This window comes from Bos indicus x Bos taurus, chromosome 19 (genome assembly GCF_003369695.1).
Source record: "Bos indicus x Bos taurus breed Angus x Brahman F1 hybrid chromosome 19, Bos_hybrid_MaternalHap_v2.0, whole genome shotgun sequence".
Lineage (NCBI taxonomy): Eukaryota > Metazoa > Chordata > Mammalia > Artiodactyla > Bovidae > Bos > Bos indicus x Bos taurus.
The window spans coordinates 39,945,772-39,964,203 of NC_040094.1; the positions used below are offsets into that span (position 1 = coordinate 39,945,772).

The 18,432-nt window shown below is 38.4% G+C and overlaps 1 protein-coding gene across 2 annotated transcripts in view; it reads right to left on the minus strand.

Annotated features, from left to right (window-relative positions):
- Window positions 1-18,432, minus strand: part of NPEPPS (aminopeptidase puromycin sensitive) — a 104,048-nt gene that overhangs the window by 47,561 nt on the left and 38,055 nt on the right. For both annotated transcript variants that reach the window (XM_027519813.1, XM_027519814.1), the window contains one exon: window positions 311-388. In XM_027519813.1, the coding sequence (XP_027375614.1) occupies window positions 311-388 (78 nt within the window). The remainder of the gene's footprint in view (window positions 1-310; window positions 389-18,432) is intronic.

Sequence of the window (18,432 nt, forward strand, 5' to 3'; positions counted from 1 at the left end):
TTACTTTTTTCTGGTGGGCTAAAAGTTGAAACGAACCTGACTGTTTTAAGCTCTGTCTTAATACTTTGTTATTGTTGTTCAGTTGTCAAGTAGTGTCTGACTCTTTGAGACCCCATGGACTACAGCACGCCAGGCCTCCCTGTCTCTCACCATCTCCCGGAGTTTGCCCAAGATCTTAATACTTAATCTCCCTAAAACAAAGAGCTTTTTTTTTAAACAACAACAACAACAAAGACATGCAATAAATTTGGGGGGAAGAAGTAAGATGTCGCTATTCATTATGGGATTTAATAAAAGCCATGTCTCCTACCTGGTTGGAGAGTACTAGGAAAAGACAAGGTGACTTTTTCATCTTCATTTTGATAGTTAAATCCTGTAGCATGTATTTCTGGAATGGAAAAAAAAAAAATTACTTCACAGATCTGACTAGACCAAATCCAGGCTGCAGCAATTAACATTTTCAAGAGCAAAATCTCAAATAAAATTAAATATTCTGAATTTAATAAATTAAGCTCCTATTAACAAGAGTGTCATTTCAAACTAACCTATTTTAGACTATGTAACCTAAGTATGCTCCTTAAAAACAACTACATATCCTACATTAATTCGCAAAACTTCCATGATATAAGGAAATAGGGCTACTATAAATGTGAAAAGGTTTTCTACAGATTCCCAGACACACTGCATCCTTCTTTGTGTGATAATGATACTGCTTTATTCGTTGCAGTCTTACTCCTGAACATTTAAAATACAGAATAGGTTGCCAAGATTTCAGTGTCAGAGATATGTTAGTGATAAAGAACCTGCCTGCCAATGCAGAAGACACGGGTTAGGTCCCCGATCTGGGAAAATCCCACATGCAACTAATTTAAGCCCATGCATGCCCATGCAACACAACTAATGAGCCTGTGCTCTAGGGCCCAGAAACTGCAACTCCTGAGACCACGTTCCGCAACTACTGAAGCCTGTGCACCTAGAGCACAGGATCTGCAACAAGATGAACCACTGTACTGAGAAGCCCTCGCACTGCAACTAGAGAGTAGCCCCCGCTCCCCATGACTAGAGAAAAGCCAAAGATCCAACACAGTCAAAAATAATTCAAAAAAATAAACAAAACAAAGAAACAGATTTATCAGTGAAAGTTCTGTTCTCCCACTCAAACACAGGTAACAATTCCAACAAGATGTAAGTCGTATTTCCACTGAAATTCTTTGTTGTTACATTTTATAGAAATAAGGAAGGTAAAAACAGGTGTGCGGATTAAATTAAGGTTTTGATTTACTCCCTACCAGTAGTAAGAAGCGGAGAAGGCAATGGCACCCCACTCCAGTACTCTTGCCTGGAAAATCCCATGGACAGAGGAGCCTGGTAGGCTGCAGTCCATGGGGTCGCTGAGGGTCAGACATGACTGAGCGGCTTCACTTTCACTTTTCACTTTCACGCATTGGAGGAGGAAATGGCAACCCACTCCAGTGTTCTTGCCTGGAGAATCCCAGGGACGGGGGAGTCTGGTGGGCTGCCATCTATGGGGTTGCACAGAGTCGGACACGACTGAAGTGACTTAGTAGTAGTAGTATTAGTAGTAGTAAGAAGAGCCTGCTTATTTAAATGATACTTCAGAATACTTAGTTGACACTTTAGGAAAAGAGCTAAGCAGATCAACTCCCACCCACATCTTCACTCCAAAAGAAAAAGTGCCCAAAGAGGTAGCCTTAATAAGCACTTGAAAAGATGTTCAACATCTTTAATCAATCAAAACCACAGTGTGATACCACTTCATACCCACTAGGACAACTATAACCAAAAAGACAATAATAAGTTTAGGGAAGATGTAAAGAATCTGGAACCCTCACACACTGCTGATCGGAATGTAAAAATGTTTCCAAATGTTCTGGGTAACAGCCTGGCAGTTCCTCAAAAGACTAAACACAGAATTAACTGTATAACCCAGAAATTAGGTATATACCCAAGAGAAATGAATAAATATGTCCACACAAAAATGTATACACAAAGGTTCTTAGCACTCAAAAAGTAGAAACAACTCAAATGTCCATCAACTGATGAACAGATAATATGGGATATACAATGGAATACTATGTGACAATAAAAAGAAGTGTTAATATATGCTACAATATGGACAAGCCTTGAAAACATGTTAAGTGAAAGAAATCAAACACAAAAGGCCACATGTCTATATGAAATGTTCAAAATAGGTAAATCCATACAGACAGAAAGTAAACTAGTGGCTGCCTAGGGCTGGAAGGTCATGCAGAAATGGAAAGTGACAGCTCATGGATACTTTGTTTTTGGGGTGATGAAAATGTTCTAAAATTGATTCTGAAGGTAGCTTAAAAACCACTGAATTGAATTCTATAGTGTGTGAATTTTATCTCAAAAAGTTTTCATTAAAAGAGAGGCAGCCTTACCAGTCACAGGCTTAAGTTTGATACGGGTAACAGTGATTCAGATTTAATAACATTCTATGAGTCAGGCAAGATGCCCACAATTCACTCTCTTCTCATAAATTACCAAAGATTAAATTCCCAATGTTTCTAATATGATGGTTCAAACATGTTTTATAAAGCCAAAATCTTTATAAAACCAATAAGAATTTATAATATGTTTTTAAAAGAACTTTATAATCAATTATTCCTCATTTTACAGATGAAGAAAATGATGTATAAAAAGTAAATGATTTACTCAAGATCACACTGCTGGACTAGAACTCAGTTCCTTTGCTATTCCTATTGCCAAAATTCTTTCTACTATCGTAAGATAGCTCCTAAATTTGAACAGAAATTCAAAGTTTGGTATATATACAATACTGATGAAACAAATCTCTACTGAACCAATGACTTTTGCTGGCAAAAATCTGAGATTTGCTCTAACTTGATCCCCAAGAATAGAATATTCCTTAGCCTACAGGGAAGCTAAAAAGCACTTCAAAGATTAAGAATGCACTTTTCTAACTCAGATATAAAGTAGCATTATGGTACCTCTAAGGTACTCTGCGGAGAAGGCAATGGCAACCCACTCCAGTACTCTTGCCTGGAAAATCCCATGGGCGGAGGAGCCTGGTAGGCTGTGGTCCATGGGGTCGCCAAGAGTCGGACACGACTGAACGACTTCACTTTCACTCATTGGAGAAGGAAATGGCACCCCACTCCAGTTTTCTTGCCTGGAGAATCCCAGGGACGGGGGAGCCTGGTGTGCAGACATCTATGGGGTTGCACAGAGCTGGACACGACTGAAGCAACTTAGCAGCAGCAGCAACAGCAAGGTACTCTGATCAAAAACTATCTCTATAAAAGTTTACTAAAACTAACTTGTTTTTATAAATGCACAAGCTTCAAACTGCTAAGAAATGAAGACAGAAAAGCAAAAGAATAGCAGTTTTTAAATGGAAACAATCAAATACTGTATTGCTAGATTATATCCTACTGCATATCCTTCCAAATGTACACATATCAACTACACCTGTGTATAAAACAAAGAGCAAAATTTCCTCCAAAATTCTCTCTCAGTAAAAAGAAAGTAGCCATATATCTGAATTCTTTAAAAGTCTCCTGGATTATGGGATACTCTTCTAATTGCTTCGCATGGACAACATACTACGTTTGCAAAAGTCGAGTTTGAAATAACCTCAGTCACTTGTAGTTTTGTACATCACCACCACTATTCAGTGGCGTGAGCCAAAAATAAGAAATCATCCTAACTGCCTCCCCCTCCATCTCTCTTTGTCTCTAACACCATATATTCAACAAGCAAGTTCAACATTCTTAATCCCAGAATTTTCAAGGTTTTACTTCTCTCCTAGGTCCCTATAATAGCTTCTTAACTGGTCTGTTTCCATTTTTGCTGCCTTATAGTCTACGTTATAGCAGCTAGGGTAATCGGTGAGATCAAAGCCTCTAATGGGAGTCCTACAATATTCAGAATGAAAATCTAAATCTGCTTGAGATGGGCAATTATTTCTTGGAGAGGATCCAAAAAAAGCACTAACCACAAAATAAAAAAACTGACAGATCAGATTTCATTAATATCCTACTGTATAACACAGGGAACTATATTCAACAGCCTTTGATAAACCATATGGAAAAGAATTATATAAAAAAGAATATAAATGTAAAAAACACTTAAAACTTGTAATTATCAAAAGACACTATGAAGAAAACGAACAGGCAAACCACAGACAAAGAGAAAATATTTTACTTTGTATAGATGCAAAAAACTTATATCCAGAATATACATAAAAACTTCTACAACCCAGTGATAAAAAGACAGGTAACCAAAAACATCTTTAACAGAATCTTTGACATTGGTCTCAGGAGTACAATATCTTTCTAGATATATTTCCTCAGGCAAGGGGGAAAAAAGCAAAAATAAACAAATGGGATTACATCAAACTAAAGGCTTTTGCACAGCAAAGGAAACCATCAATAAAACAAAACGACAACCTATCAAATGGGAGAAGACATCTGCAAACAACATATCCTATAAGGGGTTAATCTACAAAACATATAAAGAACCCATACAACTAACAATAACAGCAACAAAAACAACCTGATTTGAAAATGGACTAAAAAGAGGAACTATTAAATAGACACTTTTTCCAAATAAGACATACAAATGGCCAATAAGCACATGAAAAGATGTTCAACATCACTAATTTTTAGGGAAATGCAATTCAAAACCACAATGAGATACTCCCTCATGCCAGTTAGACTGGTTATTATCGAAAAGACAAAAAATAACAGGCCAGTGCTCTGTGACAACATGGAGTGATGGGGTGCGGAGGGAGGTGGCGTTCAGGATGGGTGGGTTCAGGATGAGGGGGACACATGTATACCTATGGCCGATTCACGTTGATGTACGGTCAAAGTCGCTCAACTGTGTCCGACTCTTTGTGACCGCATGGACTATATACAGTCCATGGAACTCTCCAGGCCAGAATACTGGAGTGGGTAGCTTTTTCCTTCTCCAGGGGATCTTCGCAACCCAGGGATTGAACCCAGGTCTCCCACACTGCAGGCAGATTCTTTACCAGCTGAGCCACAAAGAAGCCCTGATGTATGGCAAAAGCCATCACAATATTGTAAAGTAATTATCCTCCAATTAAACAAAATAAATTTTTTAAAAAAGGTAACAAATGTTGGCAAGGATCTGCAGAAAAGGAACTTTCACACACTGTTGGTGGGAATGTAAACTAGTATAACCACTATGGAAGACAGTATGGATATGCCTCAAAAATTTAAGAATAGAACTACCATATGACCCAGATATCCTACTTCTGGTATTTATCCAATGAATACAAAAACACTAATTCAAAAAGATATATGCATCCCTATGTTCATCACATTTACAATAGCAAAGATGTGGAAACAACCTATGGACCCATCCACTGGTGAATGAACTAAGATGTGGGATATACAAAAAATGGAATATTACTCAGCCATAAAAAGATGAAATCTTGTCATCTGCGACTACATGGACGGACCTTGAGGCTATTGTGTTAAGTAAAATAAGTCAGATAGAGAAAGGATACATACCATATGATACTACTGAGATTATACACATATAAAGTAATTAGGGACTTCCCTGGTGATCCAGTGGCTAAAACAACATGCGCCCGATGCAGGAGGCCCAGGTTCGATCCCTGGTTGGGAACTAGATCCCATACGATGCAACTGAGAGTCTGCATGCCACAACTAAAGGTCCTGGGACGATCTGGTGGTAAGCACACCATAAGGGCATACAGAAGTAGAAATACAATGCTGTGCACGTGAAAAATATGACAAAATGCTGTTGTCGATGTGGAGCAACAACTAGAACTCATATTTTGCCACTGATGCCTCACTGTTGTTCCTCAAAGACTGCAAGCATTCTCTAACCTCAGAGTTTCTGCAACTTCACGAAAAATTCTTTATCCAGTTACCTACACATTTTATGTCATTCAGGTCTCTGCTCAAATAATTTCTTTAGAAATCTGTTCCATCACCTTAAACAACAAGCTTCATTCTATATTCTGTTCCTGTGATTTCTGAGTACTTGTCACTACATTCATTACATTACATTATTTGTTACTTATCTTCCCAAATTGAATACATGTATCTGGAATGTTGACTCCTAGTTTTGTCCACCACTCTACCTCCAATACTTGAATGATTTCTGGCACACAGTAGGTTTAGTAATCATCAGCAGAATGAATAGCTCACTTCAAAAACAACATTCTAAGTGATTACATCATGAAGATCATCAATAGTACCCATATAAAATATATTAATAAAAAGTACCTTTACTAATGATATATGAATAGGGATTTATGGCTAGAGAGAAAATTTTCAATTAAAACATAATACAGTAATTCAAAAAGGCCTTAGAAGATAGTATTTGCTCTGGAACAATCAGATTGTTCAAAGTGTGGAAAGCCATTAATATAATACTAAAGATACATGAAAAGTATCAATAAATATGCTTCAATAAAGTAGAGAAAAGGCAATATTACCAAATTAATGTTTACATTAATACAGTTATAATTTAAATTGTATATATGTAAATTGAGCATTATAAGTAGATAGTTTCCTACATCATGAATAAATAGTATCAATAACCTCATATGCAGATGACACCACTCTTATGGCAGAAAGCAAAGAAGAACTAAAAAGTCTCTTGATGAGGTGGAACAGGAAAGTGAAAAAGTTGGCTTAGAACTCAACATTCAAAAAACTAAGATGATGGCATCCAGTCCCATCATTTCATGGCAAATAGATGGGGAAACAATGGTAACAATGACAGACTATTTTGTTGGGCTCCAAAATCACTGCAGATGGTGACTGAAGCCATGAAATGAAAAGACGCTTGCTCCTTGGAAGAAAAGCTATGATGAACCTAGACAGCATATTAAAAAGCAGAGACATTGCTTTGCCGAGAAAGGTCCATCTAGTCAAAGCTATGGTTTTTGCAGTAGTTATGTATGGATGTGAGAGTTGGACTACAAAGAAAGCTGAGCGCTGAAGAATTGGTGTTTTTGAATTGTGGTATTGGAGAAGACTCCTGAGAGTCCCTTGGACTGCAATGAGATCAAACCAGTCAATCGTAAAAAAAATCAGTCCTGAATATTTATTGGAAGGACTAATGCTGAAGCTGAAATGCCAATACTTTGGCCACATGATGTGAAAAAATGACTCAGGAGAAGACCCTGATGCTGGGAAAGACTGAAAGCAGGAGAAGGGGATGACAGAGGATGAGATGGCTGGATGCAATCACCGACTCAATGGACATGAGTTAGAGGAAGCTCCGAGAGTTGGTGATGGACAGGGAAGCCTAGTGTTCTGCAGTCCACGGGCTTGCAAAGAGTTGGACATGGAGTATGTCAAGGCTGTATACTGTCACCCTGCTTATTTAACTTATAGGCAGAGTACATCACGAGAAATGCTGGGCTGGATGAAGCATAAGTTGGAATCAAGACTGCTGGGAGAAACATCAATAACCTCAGATATGCAGATGACACCACCCTTATGGCAGAAAGTGAAGAACTAAAGAGCCTCTTAATCAAAGTGAAAGAGGAGAGGGAAAAAGTTGGCTTAAAGCTCAACATTCAAAAAACTAAGACCACGGCATCCGGTCCCATCACTTCATGGCAAATAGATGGGGAAACAGTGGAAACAGTGACAGATTTTATTTTTTTCGGCTCCAAAATCACTGCAGATGGTGACCGTAGCCATGAAATTAAAAGATGCTTACTCCGTGGAAGGAAAGTTATGGCCAACCTAGACAAAATATTAAAAAGCAGAGACATTACTTTGCCAACAAAGGTCTGTCTAGTCAAAGCTATGGTTTTTCCAGTAGTCATGTATGGATGTGAGAGTTGGACTATAAAGAAAACTAAGCGCCGAAGAATTGATGGTTTTGAACTGTGGTGTTGCAGAAGACTCTTGGGAGTCCCTTGGATTGCAAAGACATCCAACCAGTCCATCCTAAAGGAAATCGGTCCTGAATGTTCACTGGAAGGACTGATGTTGAAGCTGAAACTCCAATACTTTGGCCGCCTGATGCGAAGAGCTGACTCATCTGAAAAGACCCTGATGTTAGGAAAGACTGAAGGCGGGGGAAGAAGGGGACAACAGAGGATGAGATGGTCTAATGGCATCACTAACTCAATGGACATGAGTCTGCATAAACTCTGGGAGTTGGTGATGGACAGGGAGGCCAGGCGTGCTGCAGTCCATGGGGTCACAAAGAGTCAGACATGACTGAGCGACTGAACTGAACTGAAGCTTAACCAAACTTAACCTTGACAAAAAAATCTTTAAAAAAATATTTTAAATGTGAAAATAGTAACCTTATAATCAGGTATATGCAGTTATTCAAATCTGAGCCTTCACTGTCACATCTATAAAATTAAAATCATTACCTATTCTTTAGTTATTTGAAGATTATATATAATGCACTCTATGTAAAGTGCTTAGCATAGTGTCTGGTTATGACCTTCAAAAAAACGAACACTCTTTTTCTAGATCACAATATATCTAACAGTTCTTTGTTAACTACAACTAATTCATTGTTGTTGTTGAGCCCCTAAGTCATATCTAACTTTGCAACCCCATGGACTGTAGCCCGTCAGACTCCTCTGTCCATTGGATTTCCCAGGCAAGAATACTGAAGTGGTTGCCACTTTCTTTTCCAGGGGATCTTCCGGACCCAGGGATCAAACCTGTGTCTTCTATTTGGCAGAAGGATTCTTTACTGCCACCAGGAAAGCCCACTAATTCATTATACCTGTATAAATAAGGACTCTTGCTGAAATTACTTACAACAGAGCACTACATTTCAGAAAAAAACTAAACATAATTGGCATTTTGAAATATGTGGACATAAACACACATATTTGGGTATAAGCATGCATGTGTTGAGTATGTATTTTAGTAATCAAATAAACAGAAGTAAAACTTGAATATAATCATAGCATGTATAAAACCATAACAAAAAAACCTTATACCCAAAACTACTAACAATATTCACTTTGATTAAAAAAGGTTATTCATGACAATATATACCTACAAAGTTAAAAAATAATTTGATATAATTTTGACTTAGAAGTATAAAGAATTTCAGAACTATATACACAAAATGCTATCATTTATGAGCACACACACAATACATACGTAGATACAGATATATAGACATACATATCTATAGATATCTGTACATATATAGACACACATGAACATATATGTCTATAAATGCTTAGAACATCTGAGGAAGGATACACACAAACCTGACAACTTTTTCTCTAGGCAGGAGAGATGGAAGGCTGGAGAGGGGGAAAGCAGGCTTACTTAGTACTGTATAACTTTTGAATTTGGCATCATGCTGCTACTGCTGCTAAGTCACTTCAGTCATGTCCAACTCTGTGTGACCCCATAGACAGCAGCCCACCAGGCTCCCCCATCCCTGGGATTCTCCAGGCAAGAACACTGGAGTGGGCTGCCATTTCCTTCTCCAATGCATGAAAGTGAAAAGTGAAAGGGAAGTCGTTCAGTTGCGTCTGACTCTTTGCGACCCCATGGACTGCAGCCTACCAGGGTCCTGAACATATTAATTATGAAAAATTTTGTAACGGTAAAATCTTTTCAAAGATACTCCTTCTGAGATCCTGATCAAATTTGTATAGCATGTCCATTTATCAAACAAATCTAATGACTATGTGTTCTCATTCTGGGCTTTCCAAGTATGGCTTATTAAGGAGGCGGCACTCTTGCCTAGATCTTTAGGACTCTGGTCAATCATAATTAAAAAACCACAGTCATTCTTAGAGAACATAAAAGGTGAAGTGGCTCATCCTGTTTTCACAGTCTACCAGTGCAAAAAGCTTTCACTATAACCAAAAGAAGGCAGACACACTTAATTACTATACCACTTCAGTTCAGTTCAGTCGCTCAGTCGTGTCCGACTCTTTGGGACTCCATGAACCATAGCACGCCAGGCCTCCCTGTCCATCACCAACTCCCGGAGTTTACCCAAACTCATGTCCATTGAGTCAGTAATGCTAACTAATCATCTCATCCTCTGTCATCCCCTTCTCCTCCTGCCTTCAATCTTTCTTAACATCAGGGTCTTTTCAAATGAGTCAGCTCTTCATATCAGGTGGCCAAAATACTGGAGTTTCAGCTTCAACATCAGTCCTTCCAATGAACACCCAGGATTGATTTCCTTTAGGATGGACTGGTTGGATCTCCTTGCAGTCCAAGGGACTCTCAAGAGTCTTCTCCAACACCACAGTCCAAAACCATCAATTCTTCAGTGCTCAGCTTTCTTTATAGCCCAACTCTCACATCCAGACATGACTACTGGAAAAACCACAGCTTTCACTAGATGGACCTTTGTTGGCAAAGTAATGTCTCTGCTTTTGAATATGCTACTCAGGTTGGTCATAACTTTCCTTCCAAGGAGTAAGCATCTTTTAATTTCATGGCTGCAATCACCATGTGCAGTGATTTTAGAGCCCAGAAAAATAAAGTCTGACACTGTTTCCACTGTTTCCCCATCTATTTCCCATGAAGTGATGGGGCCAGATGCCATGACCTTAGTTTTCTGAATGCTGCGTTTTAAGCCAACTTTTTCCCTCTCCTCTTTCTCTTTCATTAAGAGGCTTTTAAGTTCTTCTTCACTTTCTGCCATAAGGGTGGTGTCATCTGCATATCTGAGGTTATTGATACTTCTCCTGGCAATCTTGATTCCAGCTTGTGCTTCTTCCAGCCCAGCGTTTCTCATGATGTACTCTGCATATAAGTTAAATAAACAGGGTGACAATATACAGCCTTGATGTACTCCTTTTCCTATTTGGAACCAGTCTGTTGTTGTGTGTCCAGTTCTAACTGTTGCTTCCTGACCGGCATATAGGTTTCTCAAGAGGCAGGTCAGGTGGTCTGGTATTCCCATCTCTTGAAGAATTTTCCACAGTTTGTTGTGATCCACACAGTCAAAGGCTTTGGCATAGTCAATAAAGCAGAAATAGATGTTTTTCTGCAACTCTCTTGCTTTTTCGATGATCCATCGGATGTTGGCAATTTGATCTCTGGTTCCTCTGCCTTTTCTAAAACCAGCTTGAACATCTGGAAGTTCACGGTTCATGTATTGCTGAAGCCTGACTTGGAGAATTTTGAGCATTACTTTACTAGCGTGTGAGATGAGTGCAATTGTGCGGTAGTTTGAGCATTCTTTGGCATTGCCTTCCTTTGGGATTGGAATGAAAACTGACCAATCACCACTTAAGTCTCTGACAAAATTTGAGAACCTTTCTCATATGAGTTCTTCTAGAATACAGAGTTTATTTTCTGTTTGATATTTGTGTAGGTATGCTATCTGGATCAGTACCTTTCCTTTAAAATGCTCACTTCCACAAAGAATACCAGGATTCTCAGGTCCCTTCATAAATCTACTTTACTTATGAACCTATCTTCAGGGCAGGAATAAAGATGCAGACATAGAGAAGTAAAGACAAAGTAGAGACATAGAGAACAGAACAGAGAACTGATCTGTGGACACAGCAGGGTGGGGAGAGAAGGTGGACGAACTGAGAGAGCAGCACTGATACACACACATATGCTCTACCATGTAAATAGATAGCTCATGGGAAGCTGCTGTGTAACACAGGGAGCTCAGCTGGGTATTGTGCAATGACACAGAGGGGTAGGATAGGAGGGTGGTGGGAGGGATGCTCTAGAGGGAGGGGATATCTATATTCTTATAGTGAATTCACCTTGTTGTACAGCAGAAACACAATACTGTAAAACAATTATCATCCAATTAAAAATATTAAAATTAAAAATTTCTTCATTGTAATTTTCTCCCTTTCTGCTGGCCTTTCTCATTTTATCATTTAATATGTTAATTCTGTGCTCTCTTCTGCCATAGTAGGCCTCAAGAGGGATACAATGCTTTTTATTTAGTAAGCACCTACCCCCATGTGGGAACCTATAGCTGTTAAGGCCAATTTGCATTAACAATGAGTAACACAATGAGGAATTATAAGTAACTCCTGTTTTCCCTATTAAAAAAATCTAGGTCAGAGTTTCTCCTAACTGAAAATTTCTAAATATATCCATATGCACTTACAATCCTGTATTTCAATTTAATGTTTTATTCCATCTGTACCATGCTACCTAAATATTAAAAAGTAAAGCATTAAATATAAAAAATAAAGAATAAGTAAACAGTTTCCTTCCTATTAAGCACAGGCTTCGTACAGGTCTCACTGGTTATCTGATCTCTTTATTGCACTGACAATGTAAACATAAAACATTATCTGGGAACTTCCCTGGCAATCCAGTGATTAAGACTCCATGCTTCCAATGTAGGGTGCACGTTTCAATCCCTGGTAGGGGAGCTAAGATCCCATATGCCATGAGGTCCAGCCAAAAAAAAAATTATTTAGATGCTAAAGTGGCTCACTTTTTTTTTTTCAAATTTAAATAATACCAGTAGTCACATAAATTCCATTTTAAAGTAGTACTAAATCCACAGAAGGCTGACCAAGAACTTAATCAACAGATACTAAAGGTATCATTTCCTCCATGTCATCTACTAAATGGAACACTGCAGAGCAGTGGGGAAAGGATCATGTTCTCATAAGCAGTACTGAGACAACAGAATTCCCATTAAGGAGTAAAAGCCAAGCTTTGGGATCTGGATTCACACTGCACCTAAAAAGTAGATTATTTTTCAGTCGCTCAGTCATGTCTGACTCCTTGCAACCCCACTGACTGCAGCATGCCAGGCTTCCCTGTCCTTTACCAACTCCCAGAGCTTGCGCAAACGCATGTCCGTCGAGTCCGTGATACCATCCATCTCATCCTCTGCTGTCCCCTTCTTCTGTCTTCAATCTTTCCCAGCATCAGGGTCTTATCTAATGAGTCGGCTCTTCGCATCAGGTGGCCAAAGTACTGAAGCTGAAGCTTCAGCATCAGTCCTTCCAATGAATATTAAGGATTGATTTCAAGATTGACTGGTTTGATCTCTGAGCAGTCCAAGAGACTTTCAAGGGTTTTCTCCAACACCACAGTTCAAAAGCATAAATTCTTTGATGCTCAGCCTTCTTTATGGTCCAACTTTCACATCCATACATGACTACTGGAAAAACCCTGATTAGATGGACCTTTGTTGGCAAAGTAATGTCTCTGCTTTTTGATATGCTGTCAAAGCTCGTAACAGCTTTTCTTCCAAGGAACAAGCGTCCTTTAATTTCATGGCTGTAGTCACTGTCTGCAGCGATTTCGGAGCCCAAGAAAATAAACTCTGTCACTGTTTCCATTGTTTCCCCATCTATTTGCCATAAAATGATGGGACCAGATGCCATGATCTTAGTTTTTTGAAGCTGAGTTTTAAGCCAACTTTTTCACTCTCCTGTTTCACCTTCATCAAGAGGCTCTTTAGTTCCTCTTTGCTTTCTGCCATTAGAGGTGTTATCTGCATATCTGAGGTTATTGATATTTCTCCCAGCAATACTGATTCCAGCTTGTGCTTCATCCAGCCCGGCATTTCGCATTATGAACTGCATATAAGTTAAATAAGCAGGGTGACAATACACATCCTTGATGAACTCCTTCCCCAATTTGGAACCAGTCGGTTGTTCCATTTCCGGTTCTAGCTGTTGCTTCTTGACCTGCATACAGGTTTCTCAGGAGGCAGGTAAGGTGGTCTGGTATTCCCATCTCTTTAAGAATTTTCCACAGTTTGTTGTGATCCACACAGTCAAAGGCTTTAGCGTAGTCAATGAAGCAGATGTTTTTCTGGAATTTTCTTGGTTTTACTATGATCCAACGGACATTGGCAATCTGATCTCTGGTTCCTCTGCCTTTTCTGAATCCAGCTTGAACATCTGGAAATTCTCAGTTCACGTACCTTTGAAGCCTAACTTGGAGAATTTTGAGCATTACTTTGCTAGCATGTGAGATGAGTGCAATTGTGCAGTAGCTTGAATATTTTTTGGCATTGCCTTTCTTTGGGACTGGAATGAAAACTGACCTTTTGCAGTCCTGTGGCCACTGCTGAGTTTTCCAAATTTGCTGGCATATTGAGTACAGCACTTGAACAGTATCATCTTTTAGGATCTTACATAGCTCAACTGGAATTCCATCATCTCCTCTAGCTTTGTTCATAGTAGTGCTTCTTAAGGCCCCCTTGACTTCATACTCCAGGATGTCAGGCTCTAGGTGAGTGACCACCCCACTGTGGTTATCCAGATCATTAAGACCTTTTCTGCATAGTTTTTCCGTGTATTCTTGCCACCTTTTCTTAATCTCTTCTGCCTCTGTTATGTCCCAAATGTTTCTGTCCTTTATTGTGTCCATCCTTGCATGAAATGTTCACTGATATCTACCAATTTTCTTTTTAAATACATGAAAAAAATTTTTAACTTTACAGTATAAAGAAATGCAAAGTAAAAGAAATGCAAAGTAAAAGCAGTGCAAAGTAACAAATTTTTTACCATCAGATTAACAAAAGATCAAAAAATTTGAGAAGAGAAGCTGCTAATAAGCACGCTGTTTGGCTAACAAGCTGGTAGATGTTGGTACAATCTCTATAAAGTAAATCTGACAACATGATCTCTATAAATTTGACAATATCAAGCAAAATTATGAATATACCTCCTGACCCAGAAATTGCCTTCCAGGAATTTATCCTAGAGACCTATTCACACGTGCAAAATGATGTGAGATATGTATACTACTACTCATTGCAGTATGGGTTCTTAATGATTTATTATAAATTCATTCCATTAAATCATAAAAAAGAGGAAGCTCTTTATGTACTGATTTACAACAAGCTCCAAAGTATAGACCAGTTTCTCAGAAGATGCTACATTTATATTAAGAAGGAAGTCTCAGTTCAGTTCAGTTCAGTTGCTCAGTCCTGTCCGACTCTTTGCAACCCCATGAATCACAGCATGCCAGGCCTCCCTGTCCAACACCAATTCCTGGAGTTTTCCCAACTCATGTCACAATTAACAAAAGTTGGTACTTCACCAGTAAAATTTACCAGAAGCAGTAAGTTTTAAGTTTAGAACAACACCTCTTCTTCCTTACTTTATCTAACTTTTTAATATTAGTCTTCTACATACACATATATATTCTGTCTCTCTCTCTGCATTCAGAAAGTTTTCCTATATTAATACTTGAGCATGATAATCTTGGGTTGAAAGGTAATCATTAGTTGAGCCATGAAACTAATGAGCCAAGACCTAATAGGCCTTCCCCATTTGTATAAACATAATGAAATTTTTAATCACAGAAAAGGAAGTACAAAGAGAGAACTACAAAGTGGTACACTCAAGAGACCACATTTTTAAAAAGATTGAAATGGAAAAAATTATATAAAATCAGCCAAAGTTGTCAGTGCTTACATCATCTATGAAATCCATAATGGATTCTGCCTTCATATTATATTATACAAAATTCCACAAAAACATCTATTTCTGCTTTTCTGACTATGACAAAGCGTTTGACTGTGTGGATCACAATAAACTGTGGAAAATTCTTCAAGTGTTGGGAATACCAGACCACTTGTCCTGCCTCTTGAGAAATCTGTATGCAAGTCAGGAAGCATCAGTTAGAACTGGACATGGAACAACAGAGTGGTTCCAAATAGGAAAACGAGGGTGTCAAGGCTGTATATTGTCACCCTGTTTATTTAACTTATATGCAGAGTACATCGTGAGAAACGCTGGGCTGGATGAAGCACAAGCTGGAATCAAGACTGCCGGGAGAAATATCAATAACCTCAGATATGCAGATGACACCACCCTTATGGCAGAAAGTGAAGAAGAACTAAAGAGCCTCTTGATGAAAGTGAAAGAGGGGAGTGAAAAAGTTGGCTTAAAGCTCAACTAAGATCATGGCATCTGGTCCCATCACTTCATGGGAAATAGATGGGGAAAGAGTGGCAACAGTGACAGACTTTATTTTTTGGAGCTCCAAAATCACTGCAGATGATGACTGTAGCCATGAAATTAAAAGACACTTGCTCCTTGGAAGAAAAGCTATGACCAATCTAGATAGCATATTAAAAAGCAGAGACATTACGTTGCCAGCAAAGGTCCGTCTAGTCAAAGCTATGGTTTTTCCAGTAGTCATGTATGGATGTGAGAGTTGGACTGTGAAGAAAGCTGAGCGCTGCAGAATTGATGCTTTTGAACTGTGGTGTTGGAGAAGACTCTTGAGAGTCCCTTGGACTGCAAGGAGATCCAACCAGTCCATCCTAAAGGAAATCAGTCCTAAGTGTTCATTGAAGGACTGATGTTGAAGCTGAAACTCCAATACTTTGGCCACCTGATGCGAAGAGCTGACTCACTGGAAAAGACCCTGATGCTGGGAAAGATTGAAGGCGTGAAGAGAAGGGGACGACAGAAGATGAGATGGTTGGATGGCATCACTGACTCAATGGAGACGAGTTTGGGTAAACTCCAGGAGTTGGTGATGGACAGGGAGGCCTGGCATGCTGCAGTCCATGGGGTCGCAAAGAGTCGGACACAAGTGAGCGACTGAACTGAACAAATGTAAAATCTAAACATCTCAACTTAGAAGCTCCAATTCAACTGTACTTGTAAGGTTTCTTTATAAACTGTCTAAGTGGAACTCAGAATGTTATTTCCTCCAAGCCATTGCTGTATGTAAGTAACAGGAAACCTAGCCTAAGTAGTTCTATATAGCCCTCATAAGCCTGTATAGTTCAGTACTAGATTAAACATGTGATGAGGTGCTTTTTTTTTTTTTTGGCAAGCTACCCACCATATTATGTTTGTGGTTTTAGAAGCCATTCTGCTGTATGCACAGTTGCACTTCAAGCAATACCTATATTCAAAGTTCCATATTTTGAAATGGATTTATATAATACATCCTACCCTATTAAGCAATCTAAAAATTCTAAAGAAAATTAGCCATATACCAAATACACATGAAACCCAAAATGACTGCTGCATAATTAGTTAAAATGACTTATCAGCAATGCAAGTATCAGAGTAACACAAAAACAGATTCTAGGCCTGGTTCTGCCACTGATTATGTGGTATTATAATACTACTTAAATCTCTGGATCTGTTTTCCTTATGTATAAAACAATTAGAAACTTTATTTCAAATAATGGAGTAGTATGTAAAGAAACTTTCCTCTTCACTTACCCAGCTCCCTTAAAACTAAAAAAGTTAAATGGGGAGAAAAAAAATCTCAAAGGTATGACAAAGAAACAAGATAAGGAAGCCAAGATGAAGAAGAAATAGAATTCCAGAAATAGGAAGCTCTTGTATGCCAGGCCACTTTTGTTCTAAAGTCACTTGCTGATCTGGTATACATGTCTTAAAGGCTGAGTCTGGTGGGCTCCTGGGACAAAAAGTGGAATCCAGGGTCTGTTAAGATTTCGGGGTGGGGGTCCAGGTAAACCAATTCCTCCTGTGGATCTGAACCTCAAAAGGTGATAACATTACAGTAAAGGTGACTAAAAAAAAAAGTCCACACAGGAAACCACTTGGACTTCAGAAAATCTAAAGCCCTTATACTGGAAAAAGATTGTAACTGAGTACTAGTGACTCCCAGATAAAGTAAACAAAAGTCTTCCCTAGATGAAAAAAATATCATCTTATTTTGATGACACAATTTTCCTAATTGAACATCCAATAATCGAATAAAGCCTGGCATGGAGGACAAGACAAATTAAATAGAAACAGTTAAAACAATGTCTTTATTACTCAAAGACATGTAACTAGCTAAATATACATATGTAGCTAAAAAAATTAAACTATACCACAATAATACCATATAAATCAGAGGATGATAAATAGAGATTAAGTGCTCTAAGATACTTGTACTACCCAGAAGGGTAAAATGATCAATTAATACTGGATTTTTTTTTCCACCTGCAAAGTGTGGCATCCAGGAATTCCCTGACCAGGAATCAAACCTTGCCCCCTGCAGTGGGAGCATGGAGTCATAACAACCAAACCACCAGGAAAGTCCCAACACTGGATTTTTTTTTTAAGTCAGGGATGGCTGTTAATTCCCAGAGTATTGACACACATCCAAAAAACAACTACAAATTAAAAAAAAAAATTTTTTTTTTAACTTTTCTAAAATTACATACGTAAGAAAATGGTACATAAAAAGCCAAATAACAGTAATTACATTAAATGTAAATAGATTAAATGCTTTAGAAGACAAAGATTTTCAGACTGGATTTTAAAAGGAAAAAAAAAGTAAAAAGAGCTGTTTACCTAAAACATAAAGATTTGAAAAGAGTGAAGGTAAAGAATGAGAAAAAATTGCATACAAACATTAACCAATAATTCATAAAACAAACAGGAGGAAAAAATTGGTAAAAAATGAAGATTTAAACAAAACTAACACACGACTTTATAAGACATACATAAAAAAATACATCCAA